Source organism: Dermacentor variabilis, chromosome 7 (genome assembly GCF_050947875.1).
Source record: "Dermacentor variabilis isolate Ectoservices chromosome 7, ASM5094787v1, whole genome shotgun sequence".
Classification (NCBI taxonomy): Eukaryota; Metazoa; Arthropoda; class Arachnida; order Ixodida; family Ixodidae; genus Dermacentor; species Dermacentor variabilis.
This window is the reverse complement of record NC_134574.1, coordinates 88,583,048-88,606,648: the sequence shown is the minus strand read 5'-3', so window position 1 is coordinate 88,606,648 and position 23,601 is coordinate 88,583,048. Positions and strand designations below refer to the sequence as shown.

At 46.5% G+C, this 23,601-nt stretch overlaps 1 protein-coding gene across 9 annotated transcripts in view; it reads right to left on the bottom strand.

Annotated features, from left to right (window-relative positions):
* The window catches only part of Pli (E3 ubiquitin-protein ligase pellino), a 123,347-nt gene that overhangs the window by 19,558 nt on the left and 80,188 nt on the right, over positions 1–23,601 (bottom strand). For 6 of the 9 annotated variants that reach the window (XM_075698783.1, XM_075698781.1, XM_075698779.1 and 3 more), the window contains 4 exons: positions 9,235–9,438; positions 7,148–7,277; positions 2,732–2,782; positions 1,912–2,013 (listed from right to left, as the gene is read on the bottom strand). In XM_075698783.1, the coding sequence (XP_075554898.1) occupies positions 1,912–2,013; positions 2,732–2,782; positions 7,148–7,277; positions 9,235–9,438 (487 nt within the window). Of the gene's footprint in view, positions 1–1,911; positions 2,014–2,731; positions 2,783–7,147; positions 7,278–9,234; positions 9,439–13,604; positions 13,812–13,886; positions 14,171–23,601 lie in introns of those variants that run through there. The other 3 variants (XM_075698782.1, XM_075698785.1, XM_075698778.1) reach the window with 3 other exon arrangements.

Below are 23,601 nucleotides of genomic sequence, written 5' to 3'. Positions count from 1 at the left end.
CGAATGGCACCGGAAAAAAAAAAAGAGGCCACCTTTGTAATGCGTTGCAAAAACGGTAGCCATTCGTGAGCAGCTTTGTTGCCATCCTGTCCACTCGCTTTCGTTTGCAAGGCTGTTTCAGCCTTCCGAGCATCACACGGCTCCAGCGAGCGAATATGGTGGACTCCCTTTAAACAGAACCTGAAGGGACCAGGGAAATTGGTTCTGTTATCAGGAGCTCCATTTACGAGAGATACAGCTGAATACAATTGCATGAATACAAAGCCAACCAAGCACGAGGATGGTGTTTCCTTTAAGCGATTTCCGTTTATGGAGATTCCACTATAGACTGGCATCAATTCGGCACGAAACTGTAGATTTAGTTGCTGATACTCAACCAAGCAGCACCAATTTTGGGCTAACGGCCTAGGGAGTGCGGCCGTGACAAAAATTTGCCGCTGGCCGGTGTGGTAATGGGCCACAAGTCGTCACGAAATGTTTGCTGTTACTATGTTCATACTTGGCTCATCAGTGATCCGTCCCAAGGTCAGGTGTAAGAGCTAGACAGCTGTTGAACAGCGTTAATTTTGTATTCGCAAGATCTAATAATGGATATTTAATTCATGAATCTGACTGTGCAAACGTGCACTACTCTATTTAACTTGGCAATATTTAAGCATCATGGTTCGTACAGCTCCTTGAAAATCCTTGAATATGAAAAAAAAAAAAAAGTGATTCAAGGGCCGTTAAAGCTCCTTGAAAATGCATGTGCTCCTTTAATTCCTTGAAAACTGGGTTTGGGGGGTTGCTTTTCAACATTCAAAGTAACAAACTTTGCATAGGAGCTATGTCATGCACAATCTCTATCGACAAACAGTCCAAGATATTTTCTTTTGAGAGTGTCAATAAGCAATTACGATATGATGTGTCCACAGCCACCAACAACAGGCTTGTTTAAATCTCCATTGATATTGTGAAGGTAGATAAACCTTGATCAAGCGACCAAGCCGTGCCACTGTTTTGTTGCTTTGCTAGTTGGTTCCCCCCGGCGATCGTGGCTCCTTTTTGAGTCCTAGGCTCCAGAAATGCCTGGTGGAAAGCAAGTTTTTGTCATTTGGCTTTCACATGCCAAGTACCTTTGGTGGAAGTCCGACACTGCTAACCATCATGCCAGACGACGACTGACATCATTACGATGGAAAAGTCAACTTCGAAATGTGACCTGAAGAGCTTGAAGCATGTGTCCAACTAAGCAGCTGCTTAGCTGTAAGAAATGCAGCTAAGAAGAAGGAGATTTGACTATTTTCAGTGTATGTGCACGAATAAGGTTTGTTTTACCATCCTTGAATTTTGGCCTTCAGCATCCCTGAAATCCTTGAATGTTGAATCAAATATTCCGTAACAACCCTGAAGCATTCACACACCCCTAATTATCAGCAGAATGAGCTGGCCAATGGCACACAACTATAATTAATGGAAAGCTTTGATAACTGTCATGAGAAACCACTCGATTTGTTGAGAACTTGTTTATATGCACAACATGCGAATTTGCCCCAAACATTCATTGTTGCAATTCTTTCCTAATACAGACCAAATATGCAAAGCACAGAAAAAGAAAAATTCCCATGCACCAGTGAGCTAGAGAAGGTAAGTAGATGTTTTCCTTTGTTTCATTTTTCTTTTCATTTTTTCATACTATTCTCGTCATCATTGACTAAGCATCAGCTAACTAGAAATTTTCTTACTTATCAATGCATTCCACAAGCGTTTTTGTTACAGGGGAAATAAAGTGGTTTTTCAACAATTTGCACTGGCACTTCCATTCACCTTTATTTCCACAAAGCTTTATAGTATCCACAAAACTTTTGCATTGTTAACCACCACAAAGCCAGAGCAAATGAGTTTTGAGAAAAAGAAAGAAAGCACGCCCACCTGGAACAGGTCCGTTTCCTCGTCGAGCACATACTCCACGATGACCGCTTGCGTCCGCGATAACGTGTACGAAATGGAGTGCTGCTTGCTGTCCAGCACAGCCTGCCACATCGCAGAAGATCCACAGTCAACATCTCGACAAGTGGCAACAAGCTCACGAGGTCAAATACAAAAAAAAGCAAGCACCTCCTACGCACTACCACAACACCGAGAATGGCGATTACAGTGACATTCTGGCACATAGTGACTGCGAAACATGCAGAGAAGGGGGATGTATGCAAAAAGTCAGAAATCCACAGAATTTCTTTCAAAGTCCACCAACAAAAAAGCACTCTTACGATTTCTGACAAACACGCCTTAGCATCATAAGAACACACCCCCAGGTATAGTCTTCTACAATATTACTTAGAGAAAAATCTGGTGCCACCGTTTATGCAAATTTCCTAACAGGTGCCGTGCTGCCTTGGGAATGCTGGGTTATGGGTGTGCGAGGCTTGTATTGAATGTGGCTCAACTTAAACAGTCATTTCTGCATAGGTAATGATTTCCCAGAATAGTATCCTTATATGAAGCTTTTTGCTTGCCCGTAATACATCTATCTTTATTAGGGAGCTTTAGAAATAGCATCCCCAAGCGGTGTCTTCAAAATCCTTTGTACGCCTTTTGCGTTTCTTTTGTACTCTCCTTGGGTTCTCTTGTGCGCCTCCCCTACCTTTGAGTCTCCTATTTGTAAAACTCCCTAATGCTTGTTCAGATTCAACACAACACGTAGGTGAAGGAAAACAACAACAAAAAAAAAAGACGTCTGAAACTAACCCACCATGAGTGCAGACCGTGTAGGCTTTGCTCCAACTTTAGTGGCCTGCCGGTACTGTTCACGTTTGATATAATTGCATAAACCAGCATGAGCTCTCATTGCTCAATAAAAAGTATAGGCGCTAGAACAGTGAAATTTCCAATTGAAATACAAGTATTTGAGAAAGCAGCCCTTCAAATACTGAATCGAATACCAAATATTCCCCATGTTTAAAGGGATCCGGAAATAATTTTGACTATCTTGTACAAGTGTGCAGAGTCATTGGGGTACGTCCTTCTGATCATTGAGCGACACATTTAAGTGCTCCGCATACAGCATATAATTTATTTTAAGGTTTTAAAAATGTTTATTGCTACCGATCACAGGAGCACCGCTTCCCCGAGTTTTCAGCCACTTCCCTCACAACTGGCATGTAGCCCAGTTGACGTCAGTTCAACAAGCTATCCGAGTGGCTACTGAGGTTGTGTCATCGATAATTTTTCCAGCTTTATGGTGAACAAATGTTATTCATAATAGCTGCAATGTAAGTAACGCATTACTATTGAAAAAGAGTAACAGAAAGAGAACAGACGACAATTTATCACTGCACTACACACCAAGTGCCATCTGTATGTGTTACAACATTTTCGGCGTTGACGCAAGCTACACGTTCAGTGTTGGTTGCGAGCTTTCTTTTCTAAAGCACCATGGATTGCCCTTGTTACATTGTGGGCTGCAAATCTAGCCATCAGCGACATGTCAAGCTGTGACATCATGTCCCTCTGCGACGCAACATGCGAGCAGAGGCTGCAGCGCATCGAGCTGTCAGCATCTGATCGGTGCCAGCACCTACATGTTTGTGGCCATCACTTCAAGTCAGAGGATTACTACTACTACAATAGAGAGTTTTAGCATGTCCGGTACTAGGGTAAGTGCAAACAGATGTTTTGCTGGGTGAGCAGAGGCACTAATGTGAACGACCTGCATGGCGCAGCCACCTGATGGCACAGAGCTCGGCCAGGCAAACACAGAGCTCATATAGCAGTAACGAAGTCTATTCTACTTTGCCGCCGGTGAAAATTTTCAGCATTAGCGTAATCACGAACACACTGTCTTTTAAAAACAATGCTTTTCTTTGCAAACATTGCTGGCTTTTGTCACCGTAGGAGCTGCGTGGCTGTTCTGTCGCTGAACAGGCCAACCAATCCCAGCGGAGGAGGCGAGCGTCACTGCCGCTGGGTTCTATGAAAGATCCCCAAATGGCTCTGGTCTCTACGCATCCGCGGCAGTACCGGCCGTGTGGGGAGAAGAAAAAACAAACAAACCAGAAAGCTAACTCTTCGTGCACCCGTGGCTGCACGGTAACGAGGAAGAAAACACTTCTTGCGGACAGAATGGATTCCAATTGCACTACGTACGTATGTGCATGCTGCCTCTGAAACCATGATGCATACAAGGCGTACGTCATACTCACTAGTAATCAGCAATTCTGCTTAACAAAAGGCTCGGCATAATTTGTGTGCACTCGCACTTGTGTGCATGTGTTTATGTGCGTGCACATTTGCGTGCACACATGTACTTGTGTTTCGACTTTTTACGCACTTACACAAAGCTTCAGTATACAGATTCCATCTCGTACGATCTGCTGCATTTCTTTTATATGTTTAAAAGATTTTACACTTGGTTACAAGAATATTAGCTGTGTTTGGCTGTTTAAGCTCTGCACCACCAGGTGGCTGCACCATGCTGGCCACCCACGTTTACGCTAAGGCTCCTTCATCACAGCAGTAGTAGTATGGAGAGGTTTTTAGTTTATGCCTCTGCCCATCCGTCAAAACGTCCAGCTCACCTGCGGTTACCAGACGCTGCTTGGATAGCTCTCATTCGGAATCGATGGCTAGGTGGCTAGCAGAGAGATCAGAGAGACTTCACACGCAGGCTCCAAGACAACCGGAAGTATACCATTTAATGTCACATCATGACACTGAGCCAGTCAAGGCGGAGCTTAGCCCTGATCACTCGGCAAACGACTTGCGAAAAAAAGCATGGCTAGGGAGGAGAGTAACTTGTAATCGTCCACGGCTCCCTTATTATGAGATGCTTCACTTACATTGTGCTGCGAATGTTTTACTGTAGCCGTACCCTACGTGTCTACAAAACTTTTCCAAATCATTTCTGGTAACCTTTAAATGAAGTAAAATAGAAAGATTTCGTCGAGCCCCTTAACAGCAAAAGTCTGATTTACACCACATTTACACAGGTCAACTGGAAGGCTTGTAAATAAGAAATAGAAAAGTGATCATATCTCGTGAACCACGACATTGACAGTAATGAAAGAAAAGTACATCATGAGATGCACATGGTAAAGCAGTTCACGTTGGAGAAGCTAAGTACAATACTACACAACTGCACAGTGTTATAAAGGAATCCAAGCAGGGCGAGAATGGCAAAATAATGTAAAACCTTGTTAATCCAACTCTCATTATTTTGGAAAATTCCACACGGACCTGCCCTCTGGTCCAAACAATCCCATTCACTATTTATCGGTATCAAACTCTCGTGAATTCAGACACAACTGAATGCACACCGGTTAAATTGGATGACCCTTAAAACATGCCAAGCCCACAGCTCTGCAGACATGCGACTCGAAGGAGCAAAAGCGGCAGTACCATCCAACAGAAACTAAGCGGCAGAGTCCGCATCGCTATGGCAATCAACAGGAACCATATGCAACCAACAGGAGCACTAGAACACTTCACACTGCTGCTGAGCATGACTCGTATTGGCTGGTTCATCACAGTACCTCCATAACTATGGCCTCGCTACCATCTATGACCGTGTCGATAGCAACCATGGGTTTGCGTGCAGCAGTTGTGGCAAGCACTGGTTTCGTTTTGACTCGGCGTAAGGCAGGTACAATAGCACAAACCCAGTGGAAGCCATCAAGGATGAGCACAGTTCTACCACAGGTAGCACGCCGGCCACGAAACCCACCGGTAACATCATCATGAACGGATAATCCGTTGCCTACTGGTTAAGTGGCTAAAAAAAGTAATCTGGATGTGCACGCGGTAGTGAAAAGTATGTCTACTCGGATGAACACTCGAGTCCCGCGCAGTGGACACACCGAGGAAACCTGCGAGGCCCTCGCCGTTGCAAACGCTAATTCGTCGCAAGATGTTGAGAACAGCAGCACATAAAGCCACAAGCCATCTCGGCCTTTGTAGTCTTTGTACCTGCCCCAGATTACCTCCAAGATAGGGCCTCCCTATCTCGAAGGTAATCTGCGCATGGCGCTCAGCTGCGCCATTCGCGGCAACGGCAGGACTAGTGCGCCCACCTGCCTTCCTTCCTGCCACTCAATACATGCTTTCACCCACCCTCCCCTCGCCTCGCCTCCACCACACCACCTTTCACATACAAGCCTCCTCCACACCACCTTTCACATACAACACTGAGCTAGCGGGAAGACGGCGCCAATCAAGCCACCATCCTTCTTGGCTCACCCTCTCAGGCTTTCCCTTGCGTCTACACCAAAAAGTACCACAGGGTGTGTTAGGACCGTATCGCACTTGGAGTTTTCATGAAACATCATGCTGACGACGAAAATTTGCCTGGAGTGTCTCTATAATTGCTATCACAATAATAAAGTCATTTGAAGCAGCAAGCATTTGTTTAGTATTTTCTTGACACTTTCGATATCTCAACATTCTGCCATTCAGACAGTGTTTCAGGTCCTGCGACATTCTAATTAATGATGTTTTATTGCAATATGCTTTTCCCAAATCAAGACAAATTCGTAGGCTCCCTAAGGCCACACTCGCTTATTGAGCAACTAGAAGCTATTGGTCAGGAGTAATCTACCTTCCGATCTGGTTCGACTGTGCAACAAGAACAGCGGTTTCCCTACGGCAGAATCAATTTTAAAGGAGCTCCATCAGCATCGTTCTTCCCTGTAGACTGCAACAATATTCTTGTCCCTCATAATATTCAAAGAGAATTAATATTTGACAACTTCAAATAGCTCATTGTCGAATCAAACATTAATCAAACATCAATGACTATTCGATTCATCATTTGAAATATTCGCACACCCGTTATAATGTCTTTTTATGTAGGAATAAAGGGGGGAAATTGCTTTTTTTTTGTTTACATGCTGTTTTAGTAAAGAATGACCCATGGCGAAGGACAGAATGCTGCTAGCAAGACGCAACATCACAGCACCCTTGCTATCCAAGAAATATGTCAGTCCGAAGCCACCACTTCCAAGCATTCCCATGCATGCAACAGCACGGCAGCACCAGTTTTCCCGTTTTCTCTCCGGTGCGAGAAACTCTACAGACACAGCTATGACGACCAGCTTGCACAGTGTTATGAAAGCCGGAGCGCAGTGTTGCCGCTTTTGCCGGAAGCTGTGCAGAGCATAAAGGAGGGACCTGCCTTTGAAGACTGCGGTGTCTTGACGATGTAATGCTTGGACTTTTTGATGCCATTGGGGAAGGGCCGCCTGTACAGGAAGAATTTGCTCCGCCGCCTACCTTTCTCGCCGTGGGGTAAAGACCCATTGTACCTGCACACACACACATACACAAAGAAAAAGCAGAAATTTTAGACATATCCCTGGCTCTTCATTTTAACGCCAGCTCCCAGTTACATGAGTGGAACTACACGAATTACTATATTAACACATAAATTAAGGATAAACTTTAAGAACATATTAATTATATCCTATATTCATTAAAGGCATATATATTCATTTCAGCCTGGTATTAACAATAATCATTCTATATATAGTTCGTTACTTCAAAGAATTTACTATATCCACATTACATCGAGGTTCAAATGTACATTGCAAAACGAAAATGCCTCAACAGCTTTATTGAGAGAAATGTGCAGCAGCTCTTTTCATAAATATAGGTGGGTAGGGATGGTGGCGTGCTACTTGCAATGTGATATGTGGGCTCGGGAAAGGATTTGCAATGGCTGATTGAGCTAAGTAGGATAGCATCTGTGAAGATGCGGGGGATTGAAATGCGGCCATAACCCTAGTACATTCACTGCTGTGAAAGGCTCATTCAGAGAGGACACAATGAAACGAACGTGGAACATGCCATGACAGAGCTTAAAGACAAGATGAACTTTCACCCTGATTTGCAGCAATTTCTACTACCGTTAACCCTTTAAGAGCAGAATACGAGCACAGTTTGTTAGGCGCAAACTTGCGATAATGACAAATGGCGAGACCAGCTAGTCCAGGACTTCTGTTTTGGTTTTTCGTGCAGGCTTGAACATGATTTGAGCTCCTGTATTGCTCCGCACTTCTTCCAGATGGCGCCCCTTTATTTTGTGCTTGTTGTAAATAACGTTAGATGTGCAATGAGCTGTTGAACAGTGAGGTTGGCAGCCTAGACACTTATCTGCAGTGAAGCCAAATTTCATCACAGTGCAAACAATTTCTTTTCCCCAGTAAAATTCACCTTTCTGACAAAGTTTTTGCATGGTCGTGCTTTATGTGATGATCACCAGAACCAATTGCAGGTGAAAAAAAGCTTCCTTTATCCTGCAAGTCCTAAAGGCTTAAGGAGGCTTGCAGAATGCAGCATGGCAATAAGAAAGGTCACAGAGCTTCCTCCATCACCCTATCCCAACATTTTGCGAAATAAAGTTGGCAACCCTGGGGATGATGGAAAGTAATCCAATGTGCCGGTTGACTGTGGCAATGCTTGGTTATGTGCTCTCACCCTCGTAAGCGCAGGTGGCAGGGTGCTACTGTATGTAGACCTTAGTATAGCACACCGCAGTATTGTTAGAACGCTAGTGCACAAGAAATTATCCGTTACAGTGATGTACTGCAGCAAAATATGAGAGAGGAAACACCAAACTTTTCTCCGAGCAAAAATTGCTTCCGACATTCAGATTTCAACCAGGCACGTGAAACAAGCAATAAGTAGCTTTCCCGCTGAACATTTTGCCATGTGGAATGCTTATGCTCAGCATAGGTGTCGCGTTGTTTTGGCATTGTGAACAACAACAACAAAAAAAACTTGCCTACAGTTGATGTCGACATAATTATGAATTCCTGATTAGTAGAGAATTATTATATAAGTATTATATAAATAATATAACTGTTGCATAGCAATCAGTTATGGAGAGATTACATGCTGTAGTGTTTATATACATAATAAGTAAGACAGAATTTTTGTAAAGACATCAGAGTGAAAGAAAACTAAAACCCAGCAGCACATACACAGTCACCCTGTAGTAGCGCATAATTTTAAGACTGCACTGTCATCCGGATGACCTCATGAAAATGGCGAGATAGGCTACATTATCACTGGGATTGGCCCACCAAAACAGCGAGATAATCTGCCTGCTCGTCCGCCTACTTGCATGCATCCAAAAAAGTGGCTGCACTCGGAGAAGAATGCTTTGCATTAAAGACTAGGTGTTCCCTTTCATATTGCTCGAGGTGGTGTACCCTTTTTTTGTAAACAAGGTGCGCGTGGCTCTACGAGCCGCGCACTCACCCTAGCAGCACGAGCTCGCCAAACTTGACCGGGTGTCCTCCCTGTGACTCGTCAATGTGTGGTCCGAGCAGCAGGCGGTCGCTCAGTGGGTCGGGCTCCTCCTGGTGGGGCGACGAGGGCCCGGAGGAGCTGTCACTCGATGGGCCTCCCCCCCGGCTGCTGAGGCAGCTGGCACTGGCGCCGGTGGTAGTACTGCTGTCGGCCCTGTCACGAGAACAGCACAAATGCGGGAGTTTAAGCAGTGCTCACTTACGCGGCATGCTTGACAGCTCCTTGAAATCGCAAAACACTGGCACAGGGTTCGAGTTAAGGACAATGTGTCATCACGAGGGAGGTTGGAGGAATGCTCCCGCCCCCTCCTTAGAGTTAAAAGACAAACTTAACGAAATCTCACTTGAGTTTACTTTGTTAAGCAGAGAGAGTGGATTTCCATTACAGCTTTGCCCCAATTCAGCAAAGCTGTGTGGATAGCAACCACACCTAGGATGGCTGGGGTGCCTGTCATCTGCCTCGTAGACAACAGGGACCGCTAGCCTTAACTGAGCCCTGGACATGTCGGCATCTACAAGAAACAAGGTCCCTAGCCTAGTGCTACGACACGGTGTTTGGCATTGTGCCAAAAACACTTTAACCAGTAGATGCCAATGCACCTGGTGCTAGTTGGACAAAATTTAGTTAAAATGTTCCTAAAAGCGATTGCTAGAAAATACCACCCCCGCCTTTAATACACCTCCCCTCTGGCCCACTGAGTGGCACTACTTTGCTTCACGATTTCCATCCCGCAGAATACACAGTGAGAAGAAAATGTGGGATTCATTCTTCAGAGGAGGTAATATATCCCAAGTAAATAGGAGGTGGAAAGATGGTAGCAGAACACAGACGCTGTCATGTGCGGCTAATTCGACAAATGGAACATAAACAGGAAATTACAAAGCACAACACCTCTTATGGGCTGGGTCAACGACCGATTTTTTGGACTTGCCCAATAATTCGCATGCCTTTGTGGTAACACTACGTAGCCCATATAGCCAATGTGTAAGGACATTCGAAATTTTGGACCTTGAAGCCCTCTACTGTCCGGTTTTTAGAACTCTCTATCCCCAAGAGAAGCACGCACGCCAGCCAGGCATTACGTTACGCAATGTAGCCAAATGGATTTAACCTGGAGAGAGAGCAATAAACATCTTTATTGGAAAGTCCCTGCTGGGTTCGAAAGGGGCACGGAGAGGCTACAACGTGTAGTCATTCAAGTGAGCCATAAGAAACATTACTGATTTATGTTTTTGTGCGTTATTTCGAGTTCCACGGAACAAAAGAAATATTCAATGCCGCGCGTATGAGGATACGAGCAGCTGCTTTCGCAGACAGCGCCACCATGCTGACGACGACACAGGCTCCCCGCAGTGGCGCGCACGCGAGCTAGTTGTTGTCATGGAGGAAGGAAAGCAAAGGCAGGGCGTAGGAGAGGCCCCACCCCACTGTACTTAATATACTGCCTAATACCTAGCCAAAAAAAGAAGCAGTAAAACAAAACGCACGCTGAATTCCCATTACCAAATTTTCTGACCCCCTATTGTGAACATTGTTTTCGTGCGTCTCCGTTTTTTGTCGTTTCCGAACTTTTCCTCCACCAATATGGCCGCATTTCCGGCTTCAAAAACGTGGCGTCAGGGCCTCTACTATTTTTGCTTCTTTCCTCCATGGTAGAAGTCGCCTGCAAAAGTTGCCAGCAGCGTAGCCGCGACCACACGCTGACTGGTCTTCGTTCATCGCGTCACTTCCGGCGGCGGCGCCGAGATCCGGCTTGTCCAGACGTCGACGCTTCTTCCTGTCAGCGTCGACGCCGAGTAACGCCAGTTGAAGAAACGCTAGTAAATATGCCGATTGTGAAACCGCCCCACATGCAACCGTTCATAAAAGTCAGCTTCGCCGCAGTACACTCGCGTCATGCGGTCAAGCACACGCAATGTATTGTAGTGAAGCATACCAAGAGTAGAAAGGGGCCACTGTCACGGGACATAGTATGTGTACCTGAAATATACATGCGCGCACTCCCTGTCTCCTGTCACAGTACGAGGACCGGGACGTATAATCAGTGCGGGCCTTCACAGCTATTTTGGACATGGCTGTGGTAATTTAAGGGCGGTAAAAGGAATGTATTAATTTTGTCGGACTGCCCTAGGAGTCCCAAAAATTGAACAGTGACTTAATAACACGAGAGTACGATCTCGTACCACTGAGAATCCGACGCCAATGATGGTACAGGCCTCACACTAAGTGCACAAGCCTCAATCATGACAACATGCGAAACGGTGACAGTGAAAATAGGATGTTTGGGTTAGGCTTAACACGTTCGCACTCCCTCTGACCATGGTAGTATGTACTGATTAATTTAGGGGTGCTGAATATTTATACAAGCTTAATTTCTCGCCGGCCAAGGACCTGGAGAGAAAACTGAAAGGGGGTGAAAGAAGTCACTACAGAAGGCGTCTAAACTTTTCTTGTTCAGATATGTTCGCGAGAGTAATGAAACTGTATTTACCACAACCCAGTTATACATTCACACGATCGTGCCAGAAGCTTCAGCAGGCCCAAAAAGCCTTTAGAATAACAACTTCAGCTGTGCATTTTGTCCAACATTGACAAATCGGAGATAAGCTTGAATGCATGGAGCCGAGATGTTCTAGACGACCTAGACAATATCCACAGGGCCACAATGATGCCTCCGCTGTTATTGTCTGGTATCCCGATAGAACATGTTAGGATGCTAAACTAGCCCAATTGCTATGTCACACTGCCAGTGTCTGGCACTGTCCAATGTTTTATGCGTTACCAACTTCCAAAAGCATCAATGAAGTGCGGTCTAAAAATATTGCATGTTTTCTTCTGCTGGCAAAATTATTAAACTACATTCTTGCCAACTTGCTGATCTTCCGCAACTAAACGTGATCAGGCCCATCGCGCCCTACTAACCTTTCTAGAGTTAACTAATTTAGGTTCACGTTTGTAGCGTGAACATTCAGCATTCTGCAGTAGCGTGACCTTCAGTGGCCAGCCCTACTGCGTGTGATCTGTACTGTGCCCTAACGCTTCTTCCTTCGAAGATGGGAGGTGGCGGGTTCAAACGCCTTGTACTGTATATTGTGAACCCACTACCGGTGAAACGGTGATTGCGTGCAGCTATACTTGGCGTCTCATCGTGGAGCGCACAATTAGCCGCATAGCGAACTAGCCATGGATGTGACTGGTAATTGTGGAGGCTGTTCGACGCGGCGTCACTTTCATTCCGGCTGCAGAGTCGAAACTCGGCAGAACAACGTGCGTAGTGTACTGTGTTCTACTTTAGTCTTTAGATGTGTCCTGTTGCTCTTCCTTTCCTCTTTCCTCCCCTGCTTCCTATCTTCCATTTCTGTGTTGCTGTCACCTCCCTTCAGAAGAGTAGGCAGGCGTTGTGCCCCTTCCGGTGGCAGTTGCGAGCCTGCTCCTCGCTTTCCCTTTCCTGTTAACTGTGTACATGTGCTCAAAACAAATAATAATAATTCCGGGTAGAAATTACGGCTATGTAGGAGAAATAGGCCGTAGAAGTAAATGAACGAATGAGCTCTTGTTCCATAAAGATAAGACTAAAACACGCGGGGCCTTATCAACCGTGCATGCAAAAACAATGTAACATGCATAATAAGCAAACTGGTAAATGATAAAGGACACTGCGATAAAGGTACGGAATATAAGCAAAATGTCCGTTGACCAACAACGTTACACGACAATTAAGGAAGAGTCATCAGAAACAAACAACCAAAAAAACGTTCTGGGGTGCACGAACTATTTGCCAGTGTTGATGAACTACAATTAAATCAGGCTGGTTCATGCTCCCATCTCTGTTTCTTTTTTTTTTTTCTTTCAAAGCACACGTAAACTGTCAGTGTAGAAAATGAACGCAGGTAAAAAACAAAAAAAACAGAGAACCTCCGAGCGTTTCCCCCGTAACTTTAAGGACATAGCAGAGAGTTTCTAAAAAAACAAGCACGAACTGCTTGCGTACGAGACCTTCAGTGAATCTGCGGGTGCCACACATGCGCAGAACCTGAAGTTCTTTAGCAGAAACAAAGCCAGACGTGGTTTATTTCACGCCGGACAGATAGCGCACGATAATTTGGGGTCTGCCATTACACGTGCACACGACCTCAATTCCGGGACACTGGCTTTTAGCTAGCGAATTCATCACCCTTGCACCAGGGCTAGGTCAGTGAGTACTACTTATGTGTTTCTACATGGACACAAAATCTACATTAAATACGCCGAACTGAACTACAGTAACGCTTGGCTGCACAAGCAACGCTCCGCGAAGAAATGTAAAGCCGCAGTCTTACATTATCAGGTGCTGTGCCTCCGTCTCTCATCACTCCAGGCGACAGCTAAACGGAAATGGTACTTCGGAGTTTCGCTCCGCGAGATGACCCTCCACAAGGTCTCTAGCCAAGAGGTCCCTGGCAGAGACCTTGTAGGTGTTTACCACGGCGGCACAGCACAACGGTGATCAAACACAAATAGAAAAACTGCGGAGTCCCTGCCAGATAAGGTCAAAGGAAGGAGAAGAAACAAGAGGCCACAAAAAGGGATAGAGAGGGGGGGTGCACGGAAAATACACTTGCGTTCTCGGTCTCAGTCCTCCGCAATCGGGAGCCATTCATTCACATCTCGCGCGGCGCAGAAGCCGCGCTAATTGCGTCACCGCCTCCTCGAGTGACTAATGTCGCGGCACCGGCGGAGTCAGCTTCTCGCAGAAGGCACGCAACCAGAACAATAACCGGGAACAATGATGAAGACGAGAGATGTATATCCGACGTCGGCACAACGCAGGCACGGCGAATACAGATCCGACGACGTGTGGCGCAGCTATAGGGTCACGGCGCAGCAAACGCCGGCGCCGAAATGAATCGGGTTTCCGACGCCGTCGTCTGCAGGTCGTGTGTCTAGGCGAGAGAGCCGGTCCAACGAGAGAACGATAAAGAAAGGGAAAAAGAAAAAAGTCCCTAAACTTAGACGACCACCGCTAAGCCGGCTGTAACGCTCTTTATGCGCTTGTATATTTCTAGTCCGTTGCCACGGTGAAGCGGAGCCGTGTTAGTAGAAAAGAGGAGGGAAAAAAAAAATAGAAGTGAGCGTATCGGGTTTTCACAAAGACGGGCGTTGCGCCAGAGACTCCGGGAATAAGAGAACGAGGAGTTTTAAAGAAATAAACACGAAACAAAGACTGAATGAAATGCGGAAGAGACGGCGACAACGACGGCGCAAAGACGACGGTCCAAGACACGCGCGGAACCGTGCGACCGACCGCGAAACGCCAGCGTTACGTGGCGAGCAGACGACGCACGCATGGACTGCGCGAGCAGACGTTAACGACCACGCGTGAACAGACGACGGCCACGAGAGAACACAGAAACGGTTCGGCTTTCGCCACGTGCAAACACGCGTGCGCAATAATAATAAGAAAAAAATTAAAGTAACGCATAATAAGGAGGAGCCTATCCTCGCAAGCAAAAGCCGCGTCAGCGCATCCGTTTTGAAACCACCGCATATGTGACGTCAGACGCGCGATTTTTCTCTCCCTTCCGCATTGCATCTCCGCGGATGGTTAACGATCGACTGTCAACACCGCGTCCCTCTCGCTTTCTCTCAACTTCGCGAGCGCTGTAATACTGATCCTCTCCATTTTCTTCTCTCTGAACTTACATCCTACGCTTAGCTCCCGCTGCTCTTTTGTTCAGCCGTCGTGTCGTGTGTCAGGTCACCGGCGACGGCACTCACTTTCTCGTTCCTTTTATTTCTCAAGTCTACCCTTTCCTTTAGTTCGCGATTGCCTCCCTTGATTTCTTTCAGCTACTACAGTGGTTAAAGGGGCACTAAAGCAAAACACTGGCATTAAAAGTCATGCTGTCGTGAATTTCGAAATAGGTTGCTTATTAGAAGAGCAAACGAAGGTCGAAGTTTCATTTCTTGAATTTTGCGCCGAATGCCCAACGTCGGTACGCCAGTGTGACCATCACGGATTTCAAAGTAATTTTTTTTTTTTTCGTACTTCGGCCACGTTGCCTCAGTAAGGTTCCCGAAACTTGCCACGTTCAATTTCGGACTGCATTGTGACCTAAAGGAGTCAATCTTTACCGCTAAAAAATTAATTAGGTCCTAGAAGACGCTGTCGAAATCCGTGACGTCACAGCGGGCTTGTGCGGGAACTTGAAGGAGGCGTCGCCAGCCGTATTTTTGTTGTTGCGCTGTTTCTGGCTTACCAAGCGCCTTGTCGTGGCAAGAGCGGTGTTTTTGGCATTGTAGACGGGTAATTTTACTGACACAGGAGAAATAATTTTGCTATTTAGTGTCCCTACGAGTGGCTATGATGTTCGTCTGCTGTGCACGATCGACATAGCAGCCCAGTGAAAACACTTCGTCCCTGGTACATCCAAATCATGTCCCAATATGTTTCAAATACAAATAGGACATCCACGGCACGTCCAATTTTTGGATAACCCATTGAGAACGTCCCAAGGACACTGCATCTGGACCTTTTTTTCAGCCCATACGTGAAATATACTGTTGATACTTCTGCGAGTAGCACGCGTAGCAATATAGCGGTCCTCCCAGAGGCGCTGCTTGCGGCATAATTATGAATTATAATTTGTTCAAATCATAACCCGAATATATATGTGTATATCACGTCCCCTGCTCAATGTGCATATCGAATTTGCGCATTGAGTGACGCAACTTCAGTCAGGTCACTTGTTCCTAGCAGAGGGGGCACCGAAGAATAAGGTGTACGCCGCACGCTATTTAGCGCACGTGTACGCATACGTATGCACGCGACACATCTGATCTTGGCGTTCTGGCCGTCGCATATAGCACACAGCGTCTGCTGTCAAACGTAGTACTCGTCATAGCGAGCACTGTGCAGAAGGCCCTGACATGTCCGCACCATGTACCCGGCATGTGCCCGCGATGTCCTTCACGCGCATGCACGAGATGTCCGCAGGATGCCAAAAGTGCGGCCAAAAGGATCGTGCGAGGAACGTCTGCTGGACTAATTAGTCACATTCCAGGAACAGTCATATCCTTGCAGCGGATCTCCCAACAATATATCCACAGGATGTCATTGCGGTCGCTGGGAAGCTGCATTTCAAGCCGCGCACCGACGGGGGAGAGGAAAGTGCAAAGACACGCGCGAACATACGTCTAATTGCAGGTTAAGTAAAGGGACACGAAATATCAATATACCTAGAACAATTTAAATGTAGCCCTATAAGAATGTCATCTAATCGTTTGGCAGATGAAGGTGGATTACCAGAAAAAAAAAAATGGAACGCCTGACTTTCCTCCCTTTGAACCTCGCACCGCGGTTTGATCATTTCGGATGCCGTGTGGCGTCTAACGTATGATCATACGAGCCCCCTACAGGCTAGTACTGCAGGCGATGCAAGGCATCCAACATGCGGACTCGCAAGACTGTGATACGTGCAAAGTGCCCGAGACAGTAAAGCACATGTTTGTAGCCTGTCTCCCAAGTGTGTGAATGGAAAGCCTCTTCGTTAGCTCCAATTAACAACGGCCGCTGAGCGAAACAAGTGTTACTGGGTCACTGGCTGGATATAACGTCAACAAAGCGAGCCACCAAGGAGCGCACACTTTTTTAACAAGCACACACTAGATCAAAGGGCGTCTGTCCTGATCGTCTGTCCCCGTGCCTCTTTTTCTCCTCTTGCCCTTGAGCAAAGTAGCAGGCTAGAGGACCAACCTCCAGGCAAGCCTCGGATCGACCGACCTCTCTGCATTTCAGCAATAAGTTATCCCCTCTCGCGCGCGCGCCGGAACGTCAGTGTGACGTCACGGATCTAAAACTGTGCTCGACTATAGACGCTGCCAAAATCCCTTACTTCACGTCGAGAGTGACAAAATACATCACAGCGACGTCCCCACGTGTCATTCTTTACTAATTCCGACAAAGTCTGTGGGCATATGCTGATAATTAATTCAGCCTCCGGAAGAGGTGCCGGAGCATACATGCGGTTACCAAGGCCATTTTGTCACGTGGGTAAGGGATCACACACACACAAAAAAAAAAAGGTTTACAGAATAAGAATGGGTTGCAGTGCATACGGCAGGCGTTACCAAATCGTGACTGGGAGCTTACCACTGTCATTGAAAAGAAAAGAGTGCAATCATTGTATTCTACCGGCATCAACAGCTGTGCAGAAAATTGGAGGTTAGACCCGCCGTGGTTGCTCAGTGGCTATGGTGTTGGGCTACTGAGCACGAGAACGCGGGAACGAATCCCGGCCGCGGCGGCCCATTTCGATGAGGGCGAAATGTGAAGACACCCGTGGTACTTACATTTAGGTGCACGTTAAAGAGCCCCAGTTGGTCTAAATTTCCGGAGTCATCCACTACGGCGTGCCTCATGATCAGAAAGTGGTTTTGGCACGTTAAACCACATAATTTTAAAAAATTGAGGTTAAAGAATCTACGGACCACGCATGCAGCGATGGAAAGAAGAATGTTAGTCGGAACGTTTATGAAGACAGGAAGACAGCTGCGTGGATCAGAGAGCAAACGGTGATAGCCCATATTCTTGTTGACATTAAGAGGAACAAATGGAGCCAGGCAGTCCAAGTAATGCGTAGTGCAGATATCCGCTGGACCATTAGAGTTGCATAATGGGTGCCAAAGGAGAACAAACGCAGTCGAGGACGGCAGAACATTAGGTGGGGTGACGGAATTACGAAATCTGCAGGCATAAGATGGGGATCGCTGGTGCAAGATTGTTCGAAGAGGCATTCGTTCCTCAGCGCATTTATAAGGATGACGAATAGACGAATGCAGCATAACTTAATAATATACCGTATCAGTGTACCTTTACAAATTCAGGCGTTTATGCTCCGGCCCCCTTTAGTACGACGTCCCAGACGTTCCTACAACGACGGTCTTCCAACCTCACCAATTACTTCACTTATTCTCCCCCCCCCCCCCCATCCATTTATTCTCAGATGCATCGCACCTCTTCCTTCCTGAAGCTTTCGTTCTGCGCCACCCGTTTCTCCGTTCCTTCCTTCCTCGTCTAAAAGTTACGCTTTAGCTGCGGGACGCCGCAAAATGAGCCAGCATCCCACAACCACGCCGGCGAGGAAAGCCGGTATTCTTTTTACCGACTGGCGCTGTGCTCGTGCGCGTACGCATTTCCTACTGCTTTAGCGGCGCCCAGGCCGAAAAATAAAGGGGGGTGGGGGGTGGAAGGACCTCACTGCGGGCGTCGACGACGCGCCGCGCGCGCGGGGCCAACAACTGGCTCTTTAAACGTCGCCGACGCCGCCACTGCTGAAAAAAAAAAAAGCGTCTCTCCACTCGAGCACCGACTCAAGCACTTGGCGAACGCACAACACTCGAGGAGAGAGAGAGAGAGAGAGAGAGAGAGAGAGAGAGAGAGAGAGACCTTTTTATCGCCTTCGCTCTGCGCGCACCACAGTCGTTCGCTGCCCGCCGAGGCAGAACAGCCGACACGGCAACTCTTTCTGATTATTTCCGTCGCATATCATTTTTTATTTTTTCTCCCCAACCTATTCCGGGGTATGCGAACAGCCAAGCCGTCTCTGCAGCCACGCGCCGGGTCGCGAAAGCTCGTCGTGGTTAGGAAGAGTTGCTAGGCTGGTTTTCGTTATACCCGTATACTGCGAGAGTTGCAACGGGCCACGTTCGAGCTTGATTAGTTTCTCGAACGGTGGCAGTCCGCAACACGTACACCCGTGAGGAACAGTGGTTTTCACAGGTCTTCCAGAAAAAGAAGGAAAAAAAAAAAGGATAACTAGGATTTTTTTTTTTTCTGTTGGTGATTGACGGTGCTTAAACGTCCCCGCGAACAACACACGAGGCTAGGAGAGACTCCGCAGTGAAGAGCTTGGGATTGTTGTTGACTGCGTGGGCTGGCTTTCTGTAACGTGCCACCTAAATCTAACACAAAGCTGTTTTTTTGCATTCCCCTACCGTCAAAATGCGGCCGCCGCGTTCGCGAATCGCACCCGCAACATCCGTGGTCACCAGCACACCGCCATAATCCAATCGGTTATCGCGGCGGGTGAAATCCGATTTATTCATTCCTCACACGCAGAGCTCGCTCAACGGGCCCGTTCGTGCGGTGAAGTTTGGATTGCAGTGGTCGACTTGAGACTGATCGACTAAGCTGCGAAATTACCCAATTGTTTTTTAACGCAACCCTTGATTCCTGTACCCTATTTCTCCAAGGCCGTCTCCCTCCTTTCTTTCCTCCTCCTCAAGGGCTTACTGCTGGCAGGAGCCGGATTTGTTAAACCTGCACTAACAAGTTTCACTGCAGCTTCGCAAAGCGCCTTCGCGAGCAGTTTAATCAGAGTGTCGTAATACGTTGGAAATTCCAAGTTCCCCGATTTCTTCCGAGTTTTTCTTCACTGCGTTAATGAAATTTTTTTTCTGAGAGCCGATATAACACTAGAGGTTCAGCAAAAGCAAGGGGAAAAAAAAACAGGCCGTTTACAGCTTGCCGAGTTATACAGCGCCAGACCATAATTTTCCCACTACTGCCGGTATATACGCTGTAAATCAGGTGGGATACACTATCACATTTCACTGAATAATCTGTATCATGATATCCCAACCCTCCCGGCCAGAGGCACACACTGGCAAAACTAGCACAAGACACAGTTATATGTCGATTACGTAAGTCCAGTTTAAAACTTCACTTCCTTCTGGCATACCCACTAGTTTCGCCGTAACCAACTTTAGGTACAGATTTCCACGCCGATCCAAAGCAACCAGCGTGAAAATTTTGTTTGCTTCCCTGAATTTTCCATACCTCACAAAATCCCTGGAAACCATAGGTTTTTCCCTCATGGTAACCACCCAGTTGAAAAACATACTGCTCGGCGTATGGCACGGCGCCACAGACAGAACCGTACAACGTGAATCCTGTGTGCATACGTATGCATATAGGAACCGTCAAGTACGATGTGCCTCGTGAACAAATGTCATGTATTTCCGGGCCATTGGGCGAGTACGCCTTCGCCTTTATAAACGACTCTTTCCTGCCCTTTGCAAGTTGTGATGGGGTTTGCGAGTAATTAAAGATAAGGCGTACGTGGGATTTGCACGATTTATTAACGGGCTTCGTCTAAACATTTTTCATCTTGAGACAGGGAGGAAAAAAAAAGGCATGTCGGCATTCGCATCCACGCCGATACCATCTCCACCACCATTCGCTCCATTAAGTGCGAACGAATGAAGAAGACGTTTATAAACATACAGCCGTTCTACAGCCGTTCACGCCGTTCGACGCTTAATTTCCCTAGCAGCCCAGGTTATATCGGCACCTGTTGTGCCAAAACGAGTTACACCTGCGAAGTACTTAAATACAAACCCTGGCCCCTTCCCAGATGGCTACCACGACGACCGAATGAAGAGTGACTCAGCTTAAGAAGCGAAGTTGTCAACGCCAAGCAAATTAAGTAGTTCTCCAGAACCCGCGGCTAAGGCACGAACGCACAACTATGCAAATTGGTGTCCTAAAAACGAAGCGAACCTGCAGGCGTGCGAATTCAAAACGTAGCGGGGAGACTGCAGAGAAGCACTAAGCCCGCTTAGATTAATAAGGTATTCTTCCAAGCTTTGTTAAGTGTTCATTTCGTGCCGAAATCCAATCGCCGATATACCTCAGTGCGACGTCACCGCCTTCAAATTACTCTCTCGCACTTTGACCGTTTGTGCCGCAGTAAAAGCCCCCGAAACTTAGCAAAAATTCACTCTTTGCCTTTCTTTTTCTTTATTTTTTAAAGATAAAATATAGCGTACCTGGTAATTCCAAGGACTTGACAAGGCCTTGGCTCACGCCTTCAAAATCGATAACGTCACGGCAAGCTCCCGCGGGATTAGAGCAGCCATCGCCACTAATACTTCGTTCTAGCGCTCTTTCCGGGATTGGAACACGCCTGTAATATTCGCGCTCATCGATTCAGAGGTTCCTGTGGAGTTATGAACTGCGATGTTTCCAATAACGAATCGCTGCATTAGTAACGCAATGTTCCGCACCCAAAACAATCGATTTGCACAGACGCACAAAAGCCGGTTAAACTGAAGAAGTTTAGGGAAATACGTGCACAATTTATATTCACGAAACTCGCTTTCAGCTTTCAAGGAAACAAAAAATATTCCAATCTAATTCAATCATCGTTCAAAATTCTGCATGAAGCTCAACACTTACAGTCTAATAACATTCTTTTTTTAAAAAAAAAAGTTAAATTATGGGGTTTTGCGTGACGAAACCACGCTCCGATTTTATGAGGCACGCCGTATATTGGGGGACTACGGGTACTTGGACCACCTGGGGTTCTTTAACGTGCACCGAAATCTAAGTGCACGGGAGTTCTCGCATTCTGTCGGGGCCGGTAATAACTTACTTGTAGGGAAACTACGGTGTCAGCCAGAATATTTGTCAGGAACAAGTTCTTCCGTTACCTTGCTTGCAACGCAGAGTAAGCTAGTATACATATAGGCGCTCTTCCCGATAAAGCCAATCAGTCACAGATAAACTACTTACAAAGCCAACTTATGTCGTCACAATTGCTTATCCGTGAACCGGTGATGAAGGACGTGTAGTAGTAGTGATGGCGAAAGTCGCTGCGCCTCAGGCGTAGCCTTTTTCTTAGTTTCCCCCCCTTTATTTATAGTTAATTCTCACTTTCACACTGACACGTCGTCAGAGCGTATGTCCCTGCTACCCCCCGACCCAACGAATATCTCTTGTGTTTAGCAAACGAAATGTGGGGCTTGTACTCAGTACAGATCCCATTCCAAGTGCTATTAATTTTTTTCCCTGATCATACATGCCGCGAGAAGCTGATGCCTGCGGCGATAACGGCAGCGGTGCGACGTCAAAGAAAGCGCGCGAAGGATCGTCGAAAACGTGTCAGAGAATCTTGCAAAATACGGGAGCCTGTTCCATATTCATTGGAACGTGCGTAATTCTGCGCTCTGAAACGCAATTGTGATCCAACCCGAAAGTTCAGCTCCACGCGGGTAGCAACTAACGAACTTGCCGATGTCGGCCTTGGACAAAATAAAGAAAAGAAGAAGAAGTAGAAGTAAGGACCCTTTCTTGGCCAATCCCCCATCTTGGGTAGGAGCCACCACACGCATCACAGGCTACAACAACCACAACAACGACCCTGTCTGCTATTTCCACGAAACTACAGGTTCGAGCACTCCACAGATGTCTTTGCCGCGCTCAGTGAATGGAAATTTCGGAATAGCTCAGTTTCAATGCCTTGCGACAGCTTATCGATTTCCTGCTTCGCATACGTTCAAAGCTGGCAGGAAAAACGCAGTGCATGGACGGCTCTGGATTAGATCAGATCACCTGCGGTTCTGCACAGTCCGTATGAAACAACTGGGTGTGCTGTAGATATTGCCAGCACTACAAAACGTAAATGTGTAGGCATAGAAAAGCGCAACTAAGTGCCCCAATGCCAGAATCCGCAAGATTATAAAGCGGCTTCTTAAGAGGGTATTACATTATTATTATTAGTAGTAGTAGTAGTATTAGTAGTAGTAGTAGTAGTAGTAGTAGTAGTAGTAGTAGTAGTAGTAGTAGTAGTCGTCGTCCATGCACGGAGGTTACACATATAATATTTGCAAGAAAAGAATAAAGACGGGCAACGCAGCACAGAAATAACCGCAGAGCGCTGCGAGAGGCATTATTAAAGAAAAGCTATAAGGATGAACGCTTAGTTTAGACCCTCTAATTTTATGATAAATTTGTGGCTTATTTTCGTTAATTTCGCGGTTGGGAAGTTCATTACACAAGACAAAACGAAGGCGAAGCTTCCATCCGTTAAATTTCGCGTAGAAACTCGAGCATGTCACGATGAAGCACGGTGAATTAAGCGCGCGTCTGTGCGCCGTGAGCAATTTTAATGGAAACTTTTTTTTTTTTTTCGTACTTGAGCCGCGTTGCACGCAGCAAAACTTTTCTTCGTAACATGCCAAGTTCAGTCTGTAGTCTCTTTAGAACGCGATGTATGGTCAACATTCACGGATCGCTATGTGCGTTTGAAAATTTTCTGTTTTAGCAGTTTTAGCAGTTTCCGTCCGTTTTAGCAGTTGCCGTCAAAATCCATGACGTCAAAGCGAGCTGGTGAAGCCAACTTCGAGGCATTGTCGCCACGCGTCTTTCGTTTTGACGCATTGTTCCGTCCCACCGGGCCTCTTTCTCACAGAAAGAGTGCCTTAGATGGTATCCCACAGAAGGGTGACATACCGATACGACTCAACGAATCGACCGGAATCCTGTCGTCGCCA